Source organism: Athene cunicularia (genome assembly GCF_003259725.1).
Source record: "Athene cunicularia isolate RWA chromosome 9 unlocalized genomic scaffold, athCun1 chr9_part1, whole genome shotgun sequence".
Classification (NCBI taxonomy): domain Eukaryota; kingdom Metazoa; phylum Chordata; class Aves; order Strigiformes; family Strigidae; genus Athene; species Athene cunicularia.
In genome coordinates, this window is record NW_020799110.1 from 19,351,585 (window position 1) to 19,377,418 (window position 25,834).

The 25,834-nt window shown below is 40.2% G+C and overlaps 1 protein-coding gene across 1 annotated transcript in view; it reads left to right on the forward strand.

Annotated features, from left to right (window-relative positions):
• The window catches only part of DOCK10 (dedicator of cytokinesis 10), a 136,057-nt gene that overhangs the window by 17,653 nt on the left and 92,570 nt on the right, over positions 1-25,834 (forward strand). Inside the window, exons 2-3 of the mRNA XM_026854829.1 lie at positions 15,469-15,588; positions 23,485-23,574. Coding sequence (XP_026710630.1) covers positions 15,469-15,588; positions 23,485-23,574 — 210 coding nt within the window. The remainder of the gene's footprint in view (positions 1-15,468; positions 15,589-23,484; positions 23,575-25,834) is intronic.

The window sequence follows — 25,834 nt, forward strand, 5'->3', positions numbered from 1 at the left end:
TACATTCATATTTAAAAAAAAAAAAAAAAAAAGCCAGTGTGGCTAACAGAAGTTTCATTTCTTGATCCTTCTTGATGAGAGGTGGTAGATTATGTTATTTTAGAAGGACAGTATGGTGAATTCAGTATTTGCTACACAGCAACTCATTTTAGCCTATTTTTGAGTGTCTTTTATATTGAAGATACACATGTAGGGACTGAATTTTTCTATCTTTATATCACTACTAGCAAAGCACTAGTAGATTGCATGGCATACTGTAGCAGTGCATTAGTTTTGTCCAGCAATATATTTTTACATATTGCTGTATATTATAGATTCAAACCAAGGTCAATGAAGCTTGAGAGTGAATAGATTTAAGAGTGAAATAAATTAAGTTGGACAGAAGCTCGAGAAGAAATGTAGGAAAAGAGAATAAAAGTTGTTTAATAGCTTATGACCCCTACCAGAAAACTGAATGCTAGTGGCTCTGAAGGGAACGCATAGCTATTCCTTAACACGAGTGGAAATAACAACTGTTATTATTTTTCCTATGTAGATATTGGTAAGTTTGTTCAAAATGCTGGGAACAGATGAAAATGTTCAGCAGAGATAGCAGAGGGCAATTAAACACTGATTTGACTACCTTACATATTTTATAATTTTTTTGAAGTGTTTCAGCATCCTTATTTTGACCATATGAATCTGATACAACAGTGCACAAACATAAGCAAAGGCTTGTGGATTTCCTGTAACCAGATACCTCTTTTCTTGCGATAACTGGAGGTATGGCTAATACTTCTCACCCTATATGCAATAGTTCTGAATTTAAAAAGTATCACAGGAGATTTATTCATATTAACATAACCAGTTCTATGATCATCTTAAAGTACCTGGTATCTTTAATCGAAGAGATAGAGAAGTCTTTGAAGAAAGATTAGGGAATCTTTTACATTCACACTAATGCTAATGAAATTTGCTTTGTACTTCAGCTACAGGACAAAGCACTATTTGACATTTGACTGGTGATGTTGTTCCCCATACAAGTGTAGAGGGATTTGCATTCAAAACAGGTCTAAAAGTGGAATCTTTATTTGCCGTTGTTTACTATTAGTTCTGTTTATATCTCTGTGTGGATGATGTAGCTTATTTGTTATTTTATTGCTTTAACCTTTATTGCCTTGGTGTTGAGAAAATACAGTACCCAGTGCATTTAGCATCGAGTCTGAAAAACTGACTGTCAGAGACACAAAATAAATGAGGTTTAATAGTATTAGGAATGAAATTTCTTTGGACAGAAGATACTCAGTAGAGTAAATTTGATAAGGACCAGCTGGAAACTTGAACCTAAATTCATCTTTTGTCTTATTTGGGAGTAACACAAGTTCATCAAAGTCTCAGGAAGTGGTGGTGACCCTTATCTCCGTGGAAAGGACACCCTGGAAGGGCTCCTCGGTGCTGCTGAAGGCAGGAAGCTGGGCTAGAGCCTTCCCAAGGAAAGGAAAGATGGAGCTCAGCTCATTCTGCGTGAGTTACAGAAAGGACTCGATAGGCAAAGGAGCCTCTGAGAGAAATTGATATCTGCTGAAAGTTAAGCCAGCAGAGCTGATGGATCCAGCGTTAAATTTAACTTCTGGCAAGGACCAAGAGTCTTGGCAGCTGTGTTCACTATGTTACGTGAGCGGCACTTGGGACTTGGTATAGATAGCGTGGTGGTTTGAGAGAAAACAAAGTAATTCCAACTTGGTTAATGTTGCGGTGCTATATTGGTAGCCACTTGAAATGTCTGCATACCTTGGCAAAGGGTTTCTGTTGTCTTTTCTGTTTTCTAGTGCCAGACACAGATCCTTTTCACTGCTAAGTAGGAGTACAGTGAAATCTGTCTTAAGCAGTCACACAGCAGGCTGGTAACACACAGTTTAAAGGAGGTGATCTCCTCGAAGGCAAAGCCCAATGAAGATAATGATGTGATGTTTTTTTAATTCCTGAAGTTGCACCATGTTTTAACTGTGGAAGAGAGCACAAACTAGTCAGACCCATGCATTGTTTTGTAGTGGTCAGATCAGACATGCTGGACTCTGCTCTCCTGGCATGGAAATCTAGCATGTGGAACAGTCATGAAAATTCTGCAGAGGCTTGTTACTTTAGATCAAATATTACAAATGCTGAAAAATGCATGAAAGATTTCATAGAACTTAGAATTATTTTCTGGAAAGAAAAAGAAAAAAAAAATGGCACTCAGGTTAAAGTTGCAGATCTCAGAGTAATGTGTTGAAACAAGTTGTGAAAAAGATGCTTATCATCCAGTTTGTGAAAAATGTAGAATGAAAAAGCAGAAAAACTATCAATTTGTCTTACTTAACATCAGTGTGCATAACTAAAAATAAAAAAAAAACCCTAATGCGTGGCACATAGACTGTGTGCATAGGGGAATGCAAGGGGAACACAGCTTTGCTGCTACAGCAGGATGCATCCTCAGCTGAAACAAAGGAGAAGAAAAGGGTCTGTGTGCATGCACATGTGTGGGCACTGAGGGGGTTTGTTCAGTTTTAAAAGACCTTTGTGCCCTGCCAGCCTTCAGACAGCTGAGCACTGGGCAAGACTCCTACCTTAATTAAGAACAGTTTGATTGCCCATGTCACTGCTCCTGTTGCCTCTCTGCTTCTGAGGCACTGAGTGAGGAGCTTCTAACCTCTTGAGGTGCTGCTGTGATTGCCCCCGTGTGGGGTAGCGGGCTGGGGGAGCTGCTGTGATTGCCCCTGCGCGTGGCATCTGGAAACAGGCTCTGGCAGCTTTACTCTCACCTGAGGTGGGAGCAGGGTTGAAGCAAGCAGTGATTTTTCTTAGTTAGCAGGTGACAAACACTTCTAAAACCAGGTTTTTACAGGCCAAAAATGTATTCTTAATATTAGCATGTAAAATTCTCTATTTTTCCCTTTTCATAACTGTCTGCAGATTCAGGAATTTGCAGGGTGCTTCCTCTTACTGATGTTTCATGCTACTTTGAAAGGGGAATCGTTACCTTGGTCCAAAAGCAGAGACGATTCTGGGCCCCAGCAGAATGAACCTGTTGCTGTGTGCTCTGTGACTGACATCTGCTACTTAGGGGCTCAGTAGAAGGTGATTGTTCTGTGAGTGCCTGGTTTTTTAGCTTGCAGACATACGTGCGCGTGAAGTAAGCGTGCAGCTGTTTAGGCTTTCGAATCGTGCAGGGTGGTAAGGAGAAAGGACGTAAGGGGTTTTGAGACAAAGTTAGTTGCAAGCAGTTTTTTCTACCACTTCCTATTTTGATTTGCATTAGAGGCGGGGTCTGGGTGTATTTATGGTTTAATGAGACATTCTTGCCTTAATAGCAGAATATTATTCATAGGAAGAAATGAGTTATTGCTGGTTTTCTTCTTCTTTCTGTTCAGTTACTGTGGATACAGCATATAAGTTTTAGACATACTTCCCCCTTGAACTGTATACACGGCTTCCAGTTGTTATGCTGAAGCTGCTGAAGGAAAGAGGCTAAAGGAGCAGAGTTTTTAAAGAGAGATTTGTTTGCTGCTTGAATGCCTGTGGATACAATGAGCTTTCGCGGGAGATTCAGAAGGGAGCCCAGTGAACTGCGGAGGAAGAGAAGGACCATTAGGCGAGTGAATCAAGGAGAAATTCACAGATTAAGCTGTGTGAGTATGCACCTCTTCTTCCATCTCTTCTACCAAATTGCTAAGAAATTAGTTGACACTCTTCAGCCTACATGTAGGAGAGAGTAGGATTTATTCCTTGGTTTGTATGTAGGATTGACTCTCATCAATCTGTGTGGTGACATACTGAACATTGAAGAATGATTACTGAAGTCTGAGACTGAAGCACAGGGAGTTCTGGAGTTTACAGAACACAGGTGCACTAGGGAGACCGTTGTATAGCATCACATTGTCGATCAGACACGTACTGATAGCAGCACTGTGTGATAGCCTCTCTGGTGCCTGGTAACACATGCTTGGCAGTTCCCTGAAAATCCATAATGCTGCTTCTGGAGCAGAAAGTTATTCTGTGCTATTTCAGATCTCACAATCTGCTATGGGCGATTTCTGCCTCTTGTGTCCAGGAGGAGGAGAAAGCCACTGTCTTTCTGCAGTGCAGAGAGCAAATGGAGAAAGCTCCAGAGCCCTTGGTGGAAACCTGGAGTGAGGTTCTGCCCTGCGAGGTAGATGGCAGCTTTGCTAGTGATGGCTTTGGGCCATGACTGTGCATCCTGAAACTCTGGTGTGTGTCAGTGGGCAATTCACGTTAACTGCATTGTGCCTAAGTTTTCCTGACTGAAATTGGAACTGCAGACAGCTTTAGTTAAAATGCTTACAGCCTTCTGTTGAGAAGCCTTAGGCAAGCACTGCTTTTCAGTGTATTCTGTTAACATGAGAGATTACTTTTAACGTCAAACATGTAATGGCTTCCCCAAGAATGATTTGGAGACAGTGACCCTTTTCTTCGTGGCAAGAGGTGTTTGGTTTTATCTGTAGTTTTACTTATCCAATTACAAGCTGTGTTTGCATGTGTATGCTGGAGGCTCTTTTGAGACTATTCTGCATATCCAGTGTAATAAAGAATCAGTGGTAATACACTGAATAAGATTATTCTCATTAGCTTTTTTAAATAGGAAGGAAAATAACTTTGCAGTTGTAACACTTGGTCACAAATTGATTAAAATAGCCTGTGGTTAATCTAGTAGAGTGTTTGGGGTTTGCTCGTGACTAGCTGCCATTTCGAATAGATATTTTATATGGAAATGTACCTTTTTGACAAGGTTACTTTACAGTGTGCTTTCCGCTGCCCTGAGCTGTTGGCATACAGTCAAAGACACCAAGTTTAAGCTTCATGATCTTGCGTCCCAAGAATGAATGCTGATGGGGCTGCTGAAAGCTTCTCAACCTGGCAGTTCACAAGACTTTGGTGGGAGGTAGGCACTGCTGCTTGACTTCCCTCCTAACCAGGATTTCAGAGGGTGTTTTTGTCATTGTTGTACAAATCCTGACTATATGTGAATAGTGCTCACCAGAAGTGGTTGAAGCCTTACAGGAAAGTATGGCCTGGAATAAAACAAAATCTTATCAGTAACAATAAATCAGTAGCCTGCCTGCAGATGAAGAGGAATGTATTTGTTCATTTTTGCCTGTATCCGCAGATAACAGAAGGTGAGAGTATGCTCAATTTAGTGATGCCAAAGAACTTTTGAATTGTGACTTCCAAGCATCAATAAAATGTACCATACTCTGACCTAAAACTTAGAGCACTTGTAACCGTGTGCCTGTTGCCTTTAATTGGAAATAGGTAAAGCGCCTTTTTCATCAGAGGCTTGTGGTTCACACTGCATTTCCCGTGAAGTGGCTGGCTGCTGTAATGTCACACATAACTTGGGTTTTCAGCAGAATATATTCTGTAATCTGTTCTGTTTTCTGTTCTTTTCAGACATCATATAGCCTAAGATGGTGTCACTGTGTCATGTTATTCTTCAAGTGTGTTTCTTAATAGTTTGTTTAGCCCTTAGGAGATGCAGACACACTTGACTTTACATTTTTGGCTTGTGACCTGTGTTTTTCTACCCGATATTTCATAATTGGAGCATGTTAAATCTTTGGCCTATGGGCACTTTTTGCTGTCAATCAGGAGCCGATCTCTCCTTCATGCATCAGTCCTCTGCACCGCTCACGCTGCAGATTTCAAAGCGGCATTAGCTCCCACTGCAGCTTTAAAGGCTTTTGTATGTGGGGACCTTATTCAAAGAGTGCATTTCTTCATATACCACATTTATACCTGTATATTCTTTAGATAGACTTGTATTACTTGTATTATTTGCTGGAAACTCTTTTTCTTTTTCTTTTTCTTTTTTTTTTGTAAGACTAATTATGATCTGATTAGTTTTAATTGCTTGTATGTTGCTCAGTGTGGTTGACCAGATGTTGCTCTCATTTACATCCTGTGGGTGTAAATGACTTGATAGCTAGATAACTGATTGGGAGGGTAGTTGATGTCAAGGAAGTGATTATAATTTCAACGTCATTGTGACATCTGAGTTTATAATGGTCACATATAGATGGTACTAATTTTTGCAGGTAAAGTTTGTGGAAATACTTACAATTATTTACTCATATGTAGCATGAAGAATGTCTAAAACTCATTAAGAGATAAGTAACCATAATGTAGGTAGAAAAAGAGAGATATTCACGGAGTAAAATGAAGCAGAACAGCATGTATGATACTCTCTAGAAGCCAAATGGTATTTTTTAAAAGTTTATTTAGAGCTAATGCAAACAGTTGGCTTTGCTTCAGAGGCTTCTGAATTGGTCTTGACCCTTTCAGTAAAACTGCTTGCTCAGTCTACAGTCTAGGACTTCATCTAAATTTTAGCATTTAAGTGAAAATGGGCAGTGTAGTTTCCTTATGTGCTGTGTTGCAACTTCATTAGACTTAAAATAGTGATCAAAGTCTTTAACATCAGACTGTGATCTAATGAACAAACATTAGAAGCTTCCCTTTGGTCCTTAAGAAGTGTTTCCTACGTACTCCTAAGTACTTTTAGTAGACCAAAGTCTACTAAAAAGAAACCTTTATTTTCAAAGTAAATAAAAATGTTTTTAAAGACAATTCTGGGCTGTGCACAGTGTTATGTAAAATACACCCCTGTTTTAGCAGGTTTGTTCTGGGTGAGCTGGTGGACGAGCAACTGAGCTAGGGACACCTGGCATGTCCTTCCCCTGAACCTGTACACAGATGATGGTGGATAGATCACCCCATCTCCCTTATTCATCCAGTTTACACAGAAGGGGACTGGTTTGGCCTGATCTTGTTGCTATAACTAGTTTTATTATTGCCGTATAAATGCTGTAGGTGTCAGAGCTGAGTTTCTACCTTTGCTGTGAGGGTCATCTGAGTGCCACTTAAAGGCAAAAATTGGGAGTATCTTTTGTTTAATGTAGATTTTCCTTAGACTACAATAACTCTATGTATGTGAACTTATCTGTGTGTGTGTATACAGAGTCAGAAGTGCTATTTACATAAACTTTGTACTGGAGGCTTAAAAGCTTTGGTCAAATCCACTGTGCACAGGTTGCAGGATGGTTTTGGTAACATTCCTGTTTGTGACCATGCATCTGCCCATCCGAGCCCATGCTAGAAAAAGTGAACATAAAGCAAAAAATGTTTGCAGGATAGTTGAACTAGACTCACTCCAGCATCCTCTTTGTGGTGCCCAGGGCAGGACAATTCACTTTTCCTTCCCTGGGGTGAAATAATCACTACTGAGGCCAGTGGCTGGATGGAGTGCTCCAGCTCTGAATGGGCAGGTCCTTTCCATTCCCCACAGCTCCCACCCCTCCTTCCCAGTCCCCTTCCAGTGCATCCTACCTGCCTGTTCAGATGCCTGTATGAAGATAAGTGATTCACATCTTTGGCTTTTGCTTACTTGCTTCATGAATAGATTCAGCATGGTAGCTTTAAAGAAAACCTTTTGTTCTATAACTGCATTGGGGTTTTTCTGACTAAGGTCAGGTAAGGGGAGTGAGGTGGCTGAGTGTTGCCATGTTAGAGGTCTATGTAAATTAAATTTCAGAAAAAGTAATAATGCTTAGGATACTACAAGACTGTCTTGCTTTTCCCCTGAAGTGACCTACAGGTAAATATTCAGTCTAGGCTTCAGAAGGACTCACTATTTAGAAGCTGTAATTTTTGACATTTCGAAATGCCAATACATGAAACTTAGTTTTAAAACTTAGCAGTTCCTCTAGAGGTCTTGTTGTCAGTGGCATGATAATGCTGATTTTAGTAATTTCATGATTAAATTAAATTTATCTCCTTCCTAAATAGGGTTTCCTGCTACTGCATAAAGAGGACAAGTAAGTTGTTTTCTTGTTACTGTGAATATTTTGCAGACCATGTAGATAGTTTTATCTAATGTGTAAAATGGCAAGTGCTAGCCATTGAAGATGCACATGTGTACACGCCCATGCATATACCTTCCAGACTCAGAAAGCACCTCAGAGAGGCTACAATGCTAGATGTATAATCATGATCGGGAAACAGAATTCAGGAAACTCAGTCAGGTGTAGCATGAAGCAACCCCTCTCTCCCACCAGCATGGATGGATGCTTTGCTGAAGCATCAGCCCTGTGTGGCTTGCACATTTTAACCATGAGTGTGAAAGTTTTATGAAGCCTAGTGCTTTAAAAATTCATAGTGAAAGCAACAGTAAGTTCTAACTTGAGAAATAAAAGGTAATAGAAAGAATAGGTCACTCCCAGCTGCCTGAGAACAGGCCTTTGTGGTTTGAGTATTATTAACCTTGGTTGCTCATCGGTCAGCTTGCTGGAGAAGTTACGTGTCTGGGTGCCACTGAAGTCTCTGGTGGCTGCAGCTGGCTTACCAGTTAAAATGACAATGATCTGAGTTAGCTCATCCAGATAAGAGGTGTCTCCATTTTTCAAATATTTAATACACTGAATTCTCTTACGGTAACTGTTAAAGCTGGAAAATACACAAAGTGCACCTTTATAGATTTAGATCCAGAAAACAAAGGTAACTTCCAATGTAAGCAATTAAGATTCATCACACCCCAGATGTATTTGTACAGTCTCACTTAGTCAAGCAAATTCCTTATTGGTGTCAATCAGAATTTTCTTTAAACAAAGAAGCTTTAATGAAAGAAGATGATTTTTCACTTTCATTATTCCTAGCAGTATCTTCCATAGGTTTCCCTGCTTTTGCACTGCTTAAGCTGCTGATAGGCACTATAGCATTTTGGAAACTAATTTCTGAATCACCAGGAATTTGGAGGTTTGAATCTTTTTGTAATTCTTTGCAATTTTCTCTGTACCAGAGTCTTGTGGGAACTGGCAATCCCCTTAATGAAATTTATTGGCATGTCGGCTTCACTGCTGACACTAAAGAGTGTAGCAGTTGTGCTGTGCAGCCCTGAAAGACTGGCTGGATTCTTTCCAAGTGCAGTTCTCCAGGGTTTACTGAAAGACGTGACAAATTAAACATTTTGGACCTGACAAATGAATGTGTTTTCACATGGGTGGAATGGAGGGAGTGTCACAGAAAATTTTCTTTGTACCACTAATTTTAATAAATTTGTTGACTGTGGATCACATACTGAGCCCAGTGTAGCCTTTGTAATGTGGTCAGAGGGTTTGTTGACTGTAAATAGATGCATACCAGGCCAAGCAATTGTAAAAATGATGAGATATAAAAGGAGAGACCATCTGCCTGCTGATTCTGGCTGTGCTTCCCTGTCCTTTCCTTGAGTATCTTTTGCAGACCCTGTATTTCTTCCCCTGTGCTTGAAATGGAAAACTTATTTTCCTTGAAGAAAATCCCTAAGATGATGTGGGGTGTGTTGGGAGCAGAGAGAGGGCAGGCCTGTGGGATGAGAGCATCTGGAGTTGATGAGATCTGTTACTCCCAGCTCAGCTGCTTGCAGGTGTGGGAGACACCATAATCCTTGTGTGACTGTTCTGTCTCTGCTCACTGGGTATAAGTGCTGCCATGGGTCTTGCTGCCAGGAGCATGTTGGGTCATCTGGCTGCTCACCTGTGATCTCAGCTGGTGTGGGAAGAAGGTGCACCCAGTGCAAATACCCTTTCCCATGGAAATCACCCCAGGCATCAAACTGCTGTACTGCCTAATGGTGAATAGAGACATATGTTGGTCCTACAAAAAAGTAAAAATATTTGTGACTCTGTAAAATTGAATGATTTTCTAGTCTCAGCTTCAGCTCCTAGAATATTCAGGCAGCTGTGGCTAGCACACCTCAGAGCTGCTGGGCCATCTGTATCACCAGCATGTCTGAAGCCAGGGTTAAATTCAGCCTTTATGCTACACCTCCTCCAAAAGTCATGGAGTCCCATGGAGACTGTTCTTTAGCTTTAGTTTGGATGGGCTTGCAAAGAAATATTCAATTTAAATTGGTCCACCCTGATGGAATAAAATTAGCTACATATATTAACAAAAAAAAAAAAAAAAATCTGAAGTCATGTATTATGCCAGAGACAATATATAACTGGGGAAAGGAAGAATAAGAAGTGTGAGAAGCACTTCACATTGATGTCATCCCAGCAAGTAATTTAATTTGCTGTTGTGAGTTTTAGTTGGATTGGGCTTAGTTAATAATATATTTGAGAACTCTATAAAAAAATGAAGGAATGTGATGCTGTTATTTCATTAAGTAGCCCTTTCTCTTGTAAGTCTGCCCATTTCCATACTTCACATGTATGAATGAATTGTAATTCTAGACAAGCTATAGCCTGGATGAAATATAAAATCAGAGTCCTGGCCATTACACTTTTTATGAACATGCAGTGGATCTTTGTCATGAAGGTATTTTAGTCCATGTACCTGAAGTCCATCAGCTTAAATTCTTTCTGTGTATCTGTTTCTCTAATTTTCTTCTTCTTGGTATGGGGAAGAGAAGAAATTCATTAAACATCTGCATTAAATTCAATAATTTTAGATACTCAGTATTTGGTGTCTGGGAATAATACATCATTATAGCATTAGAAAATCATAGCATTCAGTCTAGTTTATTTTTAGAATGGGGAAGTGCTTGGGATGACTATCCAGAGACTATTGGTCTCAGTTACATCATTTCCTCCTTTAGTGAGTGTTCACAGAAATATGGCTTCAGGAGGATGTTATATAAGTCATTGTGTCCTATAATTATGAAGAGAATATGGGTACTAGTATCAATGCACGATATCTGTGCAGCTGGAGGCAAGCCAGGTACCATATCTGTTTCTGTAAAATCATTTATGTGGATATTTTTGGTCATTATGACTGGGAAAAATAATATTTTTGTACATAGACCAGAAGATGATGGTGATCAAGCCAAACATCACTGGTGGAATCTGGGCTGTTTCACCCATGTAAAATTAAGTAGTGATTATTTGTCTGTAGTGTTGGCTCCGGTACTCATTAAAGATCTCTTCACTGTTCAAAAAGAGTTTGGAAAAGCTGGCTCAACATCATCAGAAGTACGCTCCACAACACAGGGTATGAAGTAAATGTTACTGCTGTGGCTGTTGTAACAGGTGAGGAGTCAGAGAGCGCCTCTTTACTACATGTATTCACAACCTTTTCAGTACAACTAAATGTAATTCATTACTCACTTGAGATAGAGACTATAAAAAGCATTATAAAAATCCAAGCCAGCATAATTTGATCTTGGCACAGATTACTGGGTTGGTCTGTTTCCAAACAGAGCAGACAAGTTAAATTGAGAAGAGGCAGCACTATGGTTATTAAATTAGCTTTAAATCAACCCCACTCATTTACAAATCTCTGCTATCACTCACAGGGAGAGATTCACTAATCTCCACATTGCTGCTTCTGTCTGCCTGTGATGAGAAAGCTGAGCAGTCATTCCACGCCTTCTAGAGATAAACTGCTAACTAAACCAGCTGCCACTTCCTATCTCAAATGCAACATTAAGCATTGCAGTGCTCAGTTTTGCCAAATCCAAAGTACAGGCTCTACAAAGGATGTAGTCAGTGTCCACACTGCATAGTTGTAAGGTTTGTAAGAACATGCAAAATTGATAGAGAGGCATCATGGTTATTCTAGTGTCATGCTTGATGTTGGCAGGGGATGGACTAGATTATCTCTGCAGTCGGTGTATTGACAGGGATGATCTATTACTTGCATCTCTGATTTATGGAAGTTGGCATAATACAGTGTTGCCTTTTATGCAGGATTTTGCTGTAATGCCATAGAAGGAAGAATGGCATTTGTCATTGCAACAGTAGACAAACATCACCATAAATATGGAAGTGCTTCACTGAAAAGCTTTGCAGTAATTTTGATAGACACATCTACTTACATTTAGTTACATTTCAGATGTGTAAACTTTCTCATAAGACTTGTCTGTTAATATGTGGTAAAATGTTTCCATCAGATCACACTTCGCAGCACTGACATCAAGAGAATTAGTGCTGTGGGAACAGTGATTTTCATATACTTGAAGTGTTTCTCTGCTTCGGGGTTTTCTCAAGTTGCATTCTTGTCTCACATAAGTGACCTTGCAGCTGTCAAGGAGAAGTTTTCCCCTGGAGTGTTTTAGGCAGCTATCGGGAGTGGCTTTCTGAGTGCTTCCAGTTTCTGAAGAGAAGAGAGGTGAGTGTGACATAGCTTACCCTGCTTCCACCTGCACCTGAACATCTGTGTGACATCAATTCTGAAGGAGGTGTAGCTATGCTACACTTCACAGGGATTTCCAGGGGGAAGAAGGAATACCTCTTCATTCTGCCAGCCCCAGCAAAAAGGGGAGTTTCCATTGACCTAGAGAACCTGGAAATGCTGCACATTTTTACAGGATTCCCCCATATTTCAGGAGAAGTCCCAAGATTTGTGGGATTCCCCAGCTCTTAGTCTGTAACTTCAATAGGAAGGTGGCTACTTATGTCACTTGCTTATTTTATGGGTTTTTTAAGAGATGTTGAAAGTAACAGTCATGACATTTCCAGGGAACATCTGACTAATGTTGTGTTGATGCATCTCTGGTTGTGAAGAGTGGGCATTTATGGTTTCAATGGCATGTCTGACTTATTAAAAGTTGAGATTGTTGCAAACCCATTAACCTAACAGTATCTGCTCTAGAAAGGGAGGTTTCTCAGTGCAGTCAATGTCTTTCTGCAGAAAATGTACATGTTTTAGTGAAACCATTGCACAGGAAAAATGCCTGCATGATACACTTGTACCTCTTAAATGTCAGTGCCTGTATTTTTTTCACTTTGAGTTTTCTTGTAAATGGTTGCTCTCAGTCTTCCTACTGAAGATAACAGTTACGCTACCACAAGTTTGCTTTCTGCTAAATTTGGACTGAGCAGACGTTTTTTTGTTCAGACCTGCACATCATTCCCAAAATGAGTGTTACAGCAGAGATGGTACATTCAGTGTGCACTGGAGTTTTCATGTTTTAACTCCTTGAAACTTATATCTATATAGGAATATTTAATAAATAGATACAATGGTTGATTTAATGAAGGAGAGACTAAAACTTATGGCTAAACGATACTGCAGTGACTCAATACAACTTGAAAGGAAACAAGAGTGAGCGGCACATGGTGAGACGGTTGGATGGCCCCGTTATGTATCTGTGGGGAACTGCTGTCGGGAAATGGCAGACAAACTCGCTAAAGAATACGGCTGCTACTCAACCTGAACATTTCTTGAGCAGGACTGTGTTAACTGGTACTGGCCAGAGCCAAATGCCAGCTTGGGACAGTCTAAGGTAACGTGGCTGAGGTAATACGAAGTCTCATGTGTCCTAGTAGGATGCTTTGTCTTCCCTGAACATCACACACAGGTATACAGTCCTGTTACAGAATCTAAATTAAACTTTAAAACTGTTTCTTCCTATTTGGGCCCTGTGTGTTTTACAGATACTTTCCTCTAGATAAGGTGTTTTTTTCTGTTAAACAATTCCAAGTTTTATTTCTAATTCTATCTCTCCTTAACAACTCTAAGGCAAGACATACAGCTGTCCTTGTACATTTCTAGATTCACCTAGGAAGGAATCTAGAACAGTATCTGTGTGTCAGAATCCCTTTTTATTTTACCCAGATCTTTTAGTGTTTTTTCTGGGAGTGGGTAGTTAAAGATACACTGTATTTAGGTAGGTCAAGTATTGCTTCTCTTTCCTCCCTCTCCCTGGTATCCCACAGCAATGTTTATGAATCAGTTTCTTTGGGAAAGAGCTTTCAAAAACGTTCTATTTCTTAACATAATGTGTTGATCTTGTCTATCTTTTACAAGTCTTTACTGTCTCAGCATCAGTAGTTAGTGCTTTTGGCCTGTGAATGCTCAATACTAATGATTTTTAGAAGTTTATTAACTCTTAAGCTGGCAATTAGGACTAAGAGACTTAATAGACTGAGAAGACTTAATAAGACTGAACTGTTGAAGGAACAGCTCCAGCTTTTTAAATTGCATCTGCATCCTTGGGTGTTTTCAAGACTCATCTGGACAAGTTCCCAAGCAGCCTGACCCAACTTGCCCTGCTCTGAGCAGGGGGTTGGAGGAGATGGTCCTGAGTTATTCTGGGATTCTATCACAAGCTGTTCAGCAATTGAATAACTTTCTAGGAACATGTGTATCCTAGTGTTTTAATCCATCTTGTGTGGCTGTGTTACTGACACTTAAATTAAACTTTTCAGAGATGCATTTGATACCAAAGGGAGTCTTGAACTTAATATAGAAGGGTAACAGTGTTCGCAAGGGCTGGGGAGAAATCCTGAGATGAGTGTAATTACTGAAGAAACAGGAACTCTCCAGAAAAGTCAAAAGGAGGAGAGACTGGTATATATGGACCATTATATGTATAATGGACCATATGTGAGTGGTGTGTATATATATATATATATATATATATAAATATAATAGAGAACCATGAGATTGTCCATGGGAGAAGTTTGTTTCATGGAGATGTGAAAGCTTTCTTTTCCAATACACCATGTTTTGATTTAAGAAAGAGGGAAGAAGGGAAACTTTATATTATTCTCAATAGCGCAGAGCAAAAACAGTGGGTAAAACACAACTTAATGTCCACCATTGCATCAGACTGAAAAAGTGTTTTGCAGAAGTGTTTCTGCATTTGCTTTCCACTAGTGTCCTCTTTCTTTCTCATCACCTGCTTTTCTATCCCTTCTAGCAGTTCTCTTGCCCTTTCTCATTTACTGATGCTTAAGTCTTTGAATTAAGCAAATGTTGACACTTTTAATATATGATTCTTCATTTGTTTAATGTATTCTAAGACATCAGAAGGGCTTCTCTTTTTCTATTTTTGGGTTGTATTTCAAGACAATGTGACTTTACTCTTGTTTTGCTGTTCCTTAGATGGTTTCTTATTTTACTGCTGTTTTGGGCAATAGTGGTACTATTATGATGATGGTAATCCTATTTCTGACAAGAGAAATCATGGGGGTCGGTGCCAGATAGTTTATTTCAGGAGAATAACCTTGGATTATTACCAGGTAAAACAATGTGGTGGCACTCACAAGCTACCAGCAGTTCAAAGAGGTGGGACTATGTAAAACAGTGAAGAAATTAGTAAGTTATTTATTCTAAAACATATTAGCTTAAAATCATATCTCTGTTCAGTTCAAATTGTGTTCATCTGTCTGTTTGCCTACCTGTATTTACATAGAAAGAGAGACTGTTCCTGAGAATGACAGGTAAATTAATGTGGTGGTTTTGATCTCTAATGAGCTGACAGATTGCTCTTGAGGTATTAGATGGAGAGTGACTGTTACAACTGTCTCCATTTCCTCACCTCCTCTATTCTTGCATGAGATCAGCTGCAACAAGTTGGGAAGAAGAGGGAGGAAGCAGGTCAGAAGAAGTTATTCATACTTTGGACTAAAAAAGGAAAAATGCAGCAGATCTCAGTTTATGAAGGTGGAGGAAGGTAAATTTGAGTGTAGAGAGATGAGTTGATTTTTTTTTTCTTTCTTTCTGCAGCAGGAAAAACCCAAACTCTTGGAGCCTTTGGATTATGAAGCTGTTATCACAGAGATTGAAAAAAATATTGGGGATAACCAGTTTAAGGATCTGATATTATTCCCTGATGATGACTTTTCAGTAAGTACAAGGCAAATGTGTCTTATTCTTTCTCTTAGATTTGTCTGTTCATTTATTTAATCTTCATTGCTAGAGGAAGAGCCAGAAATTGCTCAGAGGCTCTCCAAGATTTTCCTAATTCATGTGTGTAATGTCTTACTTCTCTACCACCAAATTCACTCTTTTTCTCTGACATTTGTATATGAGTGAATTTACTGTTCAGGACTAGATAAAGCTTGAAGCCTTGATTGTTCCCAAATATATTTCAGGAACTCAGAAAACATGTTATTCCATAAAGTATACTTGTCTGTTTGCTCAGCACAGTGGTAGTTTGGCCAATGCTGGAATCTCTCCCTACTGTTATAATCTAATTTAATCTCACCTGCAAATTATATCCAGTCTTTCTGATCCTATTCTGTTTAATGTATTTAGCCACTAGAATCAGACAGCCCATGATTTCCAGCCTTCTGCTCAAAGTCAGACTTTTTAGATGGTGGCTGTGACATATTTCCTAGCTGTGCTGTTGCTGACATTAGATTACAGGACAAAGATAAATCCAAATGGACTTGATTTTTGTTTGGTTTGGGGGTTGTCTTAAATTCTTCTCCAGTGGGGTTTGCAATCTGGCATCCTGAGTGATGAGTGGTGCAGGGTCCCCAGTGCTGAGGCAGACTCTTATGGTGGGATGCTGACAGACAGTAGATACTGGAGCCCACAGCCATGGAACTGCCTGACCTCGTTCCATGTTCCCCGTTGCTTGTCCTGGCAAGCTGCAAAGAAATTGAGAACCTGCAAGTCGAGGGCAGCCCTCACCAAGGCAGCAGTGGGGCAGCTCAGGAGGGCAGGGGCTGCCTGCCGGGCGGTGGGGCGGCATGCTGCCAGACAAGTAAGCGGGCAGATTGCCTGCATCTTATACCAACTTCTTCAAAATCAACCTATCTCTGTAAAAGATTTAGATTTTGATGAATAGGCATTTTCTAATGGCAATACATTTCAATTTGTGACCAGTTTTAACTGCTGTGCGAGGGCCCTTCCCATCAGCTCATGGCACTGCTACTGTCCTGTGGGACTGGCTTAATCTAATCGACTTTGTTTTACTAAATGGCTCTGTTTCCTTGGTGGCATTAACTGAGTTAATGTGCTCATGGGATTGAGAGAAAATGAAACAGAATAGATTTTTTCATCATCGTTAATTCCTTTATCCATTTTGCACATTTGTGAATTTATGAAATTGAAATTTAGCATTATGAAGCTGACTAGACATACTGTGTGTTGTCAGAAGGCCCTTGAGCCCCTTGATTTAGAGTAACTGAGCTCAAGTCAGTGGAGCAAATCCTCTCAGTGAAAGAAGAATAATGTCCTACTGCTCAAGACCTATGCCTGTCAAACCATATTTTCATATCCTTATTTTCATTTCATTTTGAGCAGTTGGTGCCTGGCTTTTAGTAGCTATTTCTATTTTGTTTCCTCTGTGTTATGCTTTGCAACTATTCTCCATAATCTTTTAAAGAAAAAAAGAAAAAAAAATATTAAGACAGATGATAGAGGTACGGTGGCCTGTACTCACAGAAGATCAGAGGCAGTGATAGGTAGGGTCCATATCCTTGCAATAAACCTGGCTCTTTTCTTTGTGTTCTGTTGAAGTCAGCTGCAGTAACAAGAGCCTATGCCACCAGACAGGACTGCAGAGCTTTCATAGCAGGCAGGTTTTGCAGCTGCAGAATATCTATTTATAGCCCTCCTCATTCCTGCTGAAATATCACCTGTGCACAAAAGTCTGGGTCAGCCATTTGTGTAGAAAGAGATCCAGGACTGACTGAATTAGGAGGTGCTTAGGCTGGCTCTGAGTGTTATTTAATGGGATAATGCCCCAGGAAATGATGGACATTACTGTTTAACTCCTAATGATTACAGTTGCATCAGACTTTGTGGCTCAGTGCTGATGCAGCCCCAGTTTGGGCCTGTGTGTTAGCACATCCTATGGGCAGAAGTCTCTTCAGAGTGAAACCCCACTAAAAGTATTATCTGAGGTAGTGACATAAGAGAAAATTCTGTTTTTAATAATGATTTCCCATTTCTGGATCTGTAGTATTCACCACATGCATCAGATATGGGTTAATTATCATCGTAGCTGCTCTAATGTTTGGTCTTTTGCTTCTTCTCAGAGTTGCTTTCTCTCTTTGAATGCAATTCAAAGAGAATGCAGTTATTCTCACAAGGCTTTTGTTGTTCATTTCCAACATCTTATGAGAAGTATGTGGAACAGCAAAGAATTCTTGGTATCAGTCTGAACCTGATAGTATGTATTCCTCCATTTCTCTGGTTTTACTCCAGCTGGGGAAAAGATGCTTTAGTTTTTGTAACTGTGCTTAATAATCCTTTAAAACAACAACAAAAAATTGTTCACATCAGTTCCACTTCTTGTTTTGCTAGCAATGCATTGCTCGCTAACTCTCCTCCTTCCTGCCTAAAGTCCAGTTTCCTTTGAGAAAAAGCACGTTAGCTCAGCTTCATTTTTCACTTGCTCCTGGATCCCATGAACAAATTACCCTTCTGTTGCTGTGCTGTGAAATAATGGCCAGTGGAAAATTCTGCAGCAATACAGCAACTGTGTGGAGGAAGGATCTGCAGTGTTTCACAGGAGCTCCTTGTCACATGAGTATGAGCTTTCACTCATGAGCTTCTTGATGGCAGTACGTGGGAGTCAATGGGCTTCCTGTTGCGCTCATAAAAATGCGTGCTTGGTGGTGATGCTGGTAGGTTTGCATCCTCACCATTGGGTTCCATTCACCACCTGTTCCCCAGACCTGGCCACACTCTTCCTTGACAACTGGAACCACTGCTGTCTGGCATTCCTATTTCTCACTTTTCTCCTATGTGTTTACCAGAAAGGAGGCCGAGAAAGAAGTGTGGCAACTTCCTTCAGATTGGCCTCCCTCTCACCTTTAACCTTTCCTATCTTAGTCTTGCATGAATTTGTTGTCATACATTTGTATTTCTGCTCCTAAGTGCCTTCATGTAGTCAAGCAAAATGGTTACTGTATCCTTTCAGAAGTATTTTTTAATCCTTTCTTCATGTCACCATCATTAGGAAATCCACTGAACCCCTAACAATCTCTTTTCAAATCTCTCCAGGATTGGAAGTCTTGCATAGAGTCATTGGTGCTCTCCCTCAGTGGCAACAGCCTCAGCACTCCTTTGCTGATACCTTTGCTTGTGTGGAGGTTTAGTAACCAAATATATATAAACAATGTGTTGATAAATATAAGTTAATTGTCATTAAAGGGTAGCTGAAAGTATTTAATAGGTACTGCAATTTGATATGGTATAAAAGCATGTTAATACTCCCTGGGTCATGAAAATTTTTTCCTCCTTCTCTCCCCATGTACTATTTTTTAAATCTGTTTGAAAATTGGAAGTCAGAATTGTATAAATGTGGCTGAATGTCTGATTTGAACCTGCAATAGAAATAATAATTCATTGCCTAAATTTAGGACAGGTGTAAGATGGCAAAGCTTAACTGTGTAATGCAAAACCTATTGAAGTGCAGCCTGATGTGCTCCGTGCTCTTCTCGGCTTTTGAAAGCCCACCCAAGTGCCCTCCAAGTATCAGGGAGGCCTTAGAAGAGGGGCTGAGTAATGCAGTGCCAATATTCTCCGTCACTGCAGGTATGACTGTCTCCAGGCTTCTCTTTTTGCTCTGAACAGGGAAGAGCCAAAATCTCCCTATCTTTCAGATTGTGAAACCTCTGCTAGATGTATATTGTGCAGGGACAAAAGTTGTTTGTTTGGATACAACTGGAAGTTCACAACAGGACCAGATGAGTATTTAAGGGGAGAAGACAAGAGTAGGCAATGACATTACCTCTTCACATGAAACAGAGCGCATGTGCCACAAGGGCATCTCTAAGCACAAGACTTAAGACCCTCCTTGGAAGCCTGTAAACCTGACTGTTATTTCTAAGATCAGAAGAGTTACAGTGGTGAGATCATGGGTTATTTTCAATAGCACGTGGCTTATCTCCCACTTTCCCATGTGATAGACATCTGTTCATCCTTAGAGGACCAGAAATTGATTCCATTATTCTCATGACTAATGGGGATATGGGTATCCTTGACGTGCAAATTCATGGCTGGGAAGAGCAGGAAAGCAGGAGATGTCTAAACTTCAAGGGATGCACTCCAGCTATTTAAATAGAGAGAGCTAATGCAGTCAGCAAAGCAAATGCTGTGTGGGCAAAGCCTAGCCTCTCACACTGAATGTGATTCGGTGTGTGATAGGGCAAAATCTGTCCTTTAAATGTGCTCTGTTGCTTTCCTTTTGCTTTGCCTCCATGCACGTACCTCCTCAGTGAGGTCTGTGCTGGCACAGCAGCCTGTCAGGAGCCCCGCATAGTGACAGCATTTGCAGTATTTGTACAGCAAAATTGCATCTTATCATGCTTTTTAATTTGGTGGACTAACTCATTACAGTTTTTGGTAATGTTAAGTAAATTTGTTTACTTGGATAAATAGTGGGGCTGAGCAGCTTTTCTTTAGAGAGATTGAATCTAAGCATTAACATACAGGAACATTTCTGCCCATGTGTGGTTAGCTCTCTTAGAAGGGCTGCTGTTTCAGGAAGTAAATACAATTATTTTTGATGCATCTGTCTGAAGATTTAACCACTGGTAACATGCTTTCAGACTAAAAGCTATTAAAATAGATTTAGAGTGAAAATGTTTGAAATGGTTAATGGGGTTTGAACTCTATTTTCAAATACTAAACTCACCATGTCAATGGGAAGTAGACACTGTCTGAAAACATGATTGCTTGTTGTTTATAAGGAGCAATATTGTAGCTTTCACTGTAGAAATTGGATGTAGCGAGAGAAGGTGCTAAATTAAATTGCACCTTATAACTTAGCAAACACCTGGGGCCAATAGTTTCTGCAAATGAGACTCTGGATAAATGCCAAAAATTGTTGGGTATAGGATATTTATATAAAATAGATTAAAAAATAATTCAGAAGAATTATTAAATTTAATGTTTTAGGCTGATACCTGCATTATTTATCACAGTTTGCATGCACAAATGAGAAGATAGTTGGTCTCTGATTTGAACAGACAATTGCTATGATTGCCTAAACATTAGAAAATTAGGCTGCATTCAAAGCACATTTATAAATGCTGAATTCTGTAAATAAAACCCTTTATTTTTTTGATGACCCTTTCAGAAGCGCCTTAGTCTGTTGTTGAAATTTATTTGTTTTCTGAAGTAAAAAGGGTTTGGTGAATACATGCTATGCCTGATCAGCCTTTAAGAGCACTTAACTGTGGAAGTAATCAGCTATGAACAGGAAGTGTGTTTGTGGCAAGGCTTTTGCAGCGAAGTGGTTGACATAACTAATTCTCAGAAGGGAAGTGCTTTGTAGATTTTTAAAACAAGTTTAAATATAACAATACAGAAGATTTTCCATGTCCCAATTCTATGTCAATAAACCTGTGATATTCTTTGTCAGAGTCTGAAAACATGACAAGTTCAATGTTGCCCGATTTCTCTGTTTTGCACGGCTGCGTTTCTTTCTTTCAAGTGGTCTTGAGAAGGAAAGCAGAGGAGCGTACCACACGTGAAACACCGGCCTTGAGTTTTGTCTTGTTCAGCTACAGGGTTTTTAACAAACTGTGTAAGGAAGAGGAGGCACAATGACCCCATTAAGGCAAATGCTAGCTGTCTTGGTCAGTGTGTTGGTATCATTTGACAAGAAGCATTCTGTTAGGTAAAAAATTTGAATTACTCTGTCTTAATTTAAAAAACCAACCCTGAAGACTATCTTCTGTGTAATACATGGGGCAGATAAGTTGTTAAGGGCAAGCAGAAGAGGTTGTTGGGCTCTGCAGCTCGGTCACCATCCCGACAGGGTCAGTGCAAGGTACAGAGTGCATCACATGTCTCTTCTCCCGTGGCCTCCCACTCTGCCATAGTCTGGAAACAGCAGCTGATCTTCAGCAGTGGTGACAACGTGGAAGGACGGGGTGCATGCTGTGTGGCTGCTGCTGCTGGCAGTGGGGCCCCAGCCCTGGGAAGAACTCCGTATGATGGACCTCAGGGCAGCCATGGGTTTTCAACTGGGCTCAGGGATCTCAGGACCACTCAAAAAAGGGGACTTAAGATGTCATGTATGTGTGAAGTAAAAGTAATCAAGTGCCTTCCAGAGACTGTGGGTACTGCTGGGAGGTCCCTAAGCAACCAGAATTCAGACATCTTCACTATTGGTAAATGTGGCCTGAAAATTCATACTTCTCTATCTGCTGTCTCTTTTACTCGTAGACTGAATGACTATATAAATCTCCACTGCTTGCAGGCTTTGGTAATACAGCTGCATGGAGCCCACATTTAGGAAACTGTGCTTAGTTTGTTGGAACAACAGGGGGTTTTTCACTCTGCGGTGTCTGAGAGGCACCACTGTTTTTTGTGGAAGCCAAAGTGTTTTAGTTACATTGTATCTTGAGCTATCCAGATGAAACAGAAAAAGTTTAGGGAATCCGATGACCTTGGCGTCTGCCTGAGTGACATGTGCCTTTTCTTTCATAATTATTCATATGGGAAGTGATGGGGGGAATCAGTGTGGTCGGTGTAAGCTATAAGGAAAAATCATGTCGATAATATCCAGGCAATTGTTGCGTAGAGTCTGGGTGCTTCAATTTGTAGAGAAAAAACATCACTTTTTAGTCTGAGATTGGGGGTTGGGAGGAGATCCTCCAGGGATGCCGTAGATAGTGCAGGCTGCTTCATGGTATTAGTAAGTAGTTCTTCATGCTAAACCAGTTGTATGCCATAGGCCTACCTCCAGAAATTATGTACCTTTCTGTATGGAGAAAATGAGTTTGGAAGGTAAGATTCATCTTGTTTCAGTCCTTTGTTGCCTTGAGTGGTGAAGTTACTCCATTGTAACTCAGAGCATAATCCGGTCTGCTGGGGTTTGGTTTTGTTTGTTTTCCCCTCTTATGGCAGAGAAAATGAGTGGGCCAGATCTATGGATTTAATTCAAAATACCCCAAAACTTCCTCTCATGCGACTTTTACAACTTGACTGCTTTGTCTGACCTCAGCATGGAGGCACTGGGTCACACAGAGGAGCACTGCTGGTGGCCTTGGCCTCTTGCTGGCCTGGTGGGAACTAAGGGAAGCTTGGCTCCTTGCGGAGACCTTCTGGAGATCCACTTCTCTGTGTGGTTTCCTGCTGTGGGGCCTGACAAGCCAGCTCAGCCAGGAGCTGCTTTCAGAAAAATTGCTTAATTTGTGTAGTATTTGTTGAATCTTGAAAGAAGGTTGTAGGAAGTGTCAGGAGTCTCGTCTCAATCCTTCGTTACTGTCTGCACCCATGGATGGAAAAGCTCCACTGAGAAGCTGTTGCCTGGTTCCACTTGCTTTCCAACCATCGAGCTGTCTTGTGGCAGTTCTTTTGCAACTTACTGGGAGGACTCTCTGCTCCTCTCTTCTTCCAAAAGAGTCAAAGCTTTTAGTTCTGTTTTCGCATTCCTTACTGAAAAGGCATGCAAAAGGGAAGTGGAGGAAGCAAGTAACGCTCTTGGCTTTGGTGTATATTTCTGGGAGAGGATGTAAGGAAGACTTGACCTTTTTTTTTTTTTTTTTTTTAATCAGAAACCTCAGAAACTGAAGCAAGTTTGCTTGGAACAACTTTGTTCAGAGAAATCTATGTGAACACTGCTCTTGCTTGTAATTAATGTTTTAGCTGATAGTATTGAATAGCATGTGTGGGCAGGACCTGGGTTGTAGTTGTCAGTATGCATTTGTATTGGCTGCATGACAAATTGAAAAATGCAAGCCATAATAATAAGATTCTTAACCTCTTCATGAGACAAAACTGCTGTTCTGTCGCTCTGACTAATTTGCTTTTTTTTTTGTTTATTGTCAGACAGACACAATTTCACTGGAAATCAGGACGCTGTATCCTTCTGTACCTGAAGATGCAGAACAAAAAGCAGAAAATTTATTTGTTAAAGAGGTAAATATCTACTGTGTGTATACTTTAATTTTAAATAAAACCAAGGGTTTGGGGGAGGCTTGCTATGATAATAAACAACATCTTTTTTCTTTCAGTATTGTTGAAGTGATTTGAATTGGGTTTGAATTGTGGAGGCCAGAAGGAGAGGGAGGATTAACAGCATATCTGCGGGTGCCTCTTCTGAGATGTTTGTATGTAGGAAAATTGCAAATGCACTGAATCAGACTCTCATTCTGCTGTTTTTCAGCGGCATTCACTGTCACTACTAGTCCTCTGATACTGATGTTGTTATTTGTACATGAGTGCTAATCATTGGTGATCTGAACGTGCTTTGCGCTTTGAAAATACTGGTATCTTTCCAAAAAAAGATAACTGCCTGACACTGGTTTAGACTGTTAGAGTTGTTTTAAGGTATATATCTTATTAGAGGTGTATATGACAGCTATCTGAGAAGTAGTTGCACTGTAAAGGATGTGTAGGGGTTTATATTTATTGTCAGTAGTTAGTCTGTTTTACCTTCATAGTAGAAAGTCAAGCAAAGTTCTTCTATGACAGTTAGAGCCCCACCAGCAGTGATTAAGTGTTCTACCTTTAAAAACCACTATACTTGTATTGTTTCCATACCTGATCTCAGATTGTAGGAGAAGATTGCTCTTCCTGTTACCTCAGAGATGTTTCAGGTTGTCACTGGTTTTATCGCTTTGAAGGATATTGAACCGTGCAACCAGCACCTCCAAAGGACTTTAGATGGCTCCCTGAAGTTTCCCCATCTTTCACTAGAGATGTAAAGTATAGATCATCATTTGCATTAACAAAACAGATTTATGAAACCAAATTTTTAGCCATCTTCTATAAGGGGTTTAATTCGAAGCACTTACAGTTAGCCCATAATATGTGTTCTCTACCGTTTTTTTTTCACAGATTGGGATTTTTCAGACCTGGCTTCCTGGTTTGAACAAGTATAGGCTATTTGATATGACTACAAGTGCAAGCTAATTTGTGGAGGAAGAGTCAACTGCAGGAGAACACAGAGATTAGAAAAAATAAAATCCCAAGATTAGGCAGAAATGTAGCTGTTGAGTTGTATGCAACATGTTATTTTACAGGCTGGTCCTATTTCTCTCCAGCAGGTCTAGAAAGAACAGTAACAACTTACTTCCAGCTCAAATTGCCTGAACTTTGCCATCTTTCTTAATCTGACAGTAGGGCTAAGAGATAACATAGCTTCTGGAATTATCTACTTTCCCAGAAGCCTCACTGCCTTTTCAGCACTTTGGGGTCTGCTTTTTATTTTAAGGTTCCACAAGTTGCAAGGCCAGCACTGTGCTCGTGGCTTTACAGAGAAAGTGGTGGGTCTAAAAATGGAACATAGAACACAGTGTCTGGGAATCATTACAACAGAGTACTCCAAGGGGATGCTAATGACAACCTGGTAAAATACATATTGAGCACATCTATTAGCTTTCTCTGTAATAACAGTGAGCTAAGGGATGAGGAGAGAAGAGCAAAGCAGTGGGGAAAGAAAAGTACTACTGAACTGAGCCTGTGCATGGAATAGTAGCAGAATAAGACCATCTTTTAAAGTAGAAATGCATATGTTCCACTTTGCCACAAAGCCAAAAGCTAAATATAAAATAAATTAAGCTCCAGAAAGAGGATAGTTTCTAGGCCAAAATTAAGTAAACCTGAGCATGGGGTGCTGTGAAGATCTGTGATTGTAGTCCACTGCAGCAATTGCACAAATCTGTACTGTCCCAGCAGCAGTCTGTTGTGTTCCAAGTTAGTGTTCAGCACTGCTGGATAGATGTACAGGAGTGGAGTTTGTGACCTTCAATTCCTTTTTTTGAGCCCTGAAAAAGCCAACACTTTACTCAATGAAGGAGTCTTCTTTTTCTTCAAATATATTATGACATCATGAACAGTGAAGGCATCCATCATGTGCATACTTCACTATCTGTTGGTCAGCTGGACTTGTTACAATCCGAGATCAAATGTCTAATTCCTGATCGGACTGTTGGGGAAGCTATACAGAGTAAATCTACAGTTTCATCTCGCTGAAGTTTCATTTTTGTGTTCTCTATAAGTGGTTACAGCTGTGACTGTGTTCTCTGTGTTCTCTGTGACCATTAGCGTATATTACACTATCTTAGTAGCTTATCAAGTTCTGAACAAATGCATGGAGCAACTCGGTTAACTACAAATGAAGGGGCTGCTGTTGAAGGTAAAACTAATTTTCTTCACATGGCACAGAGTGAGGACA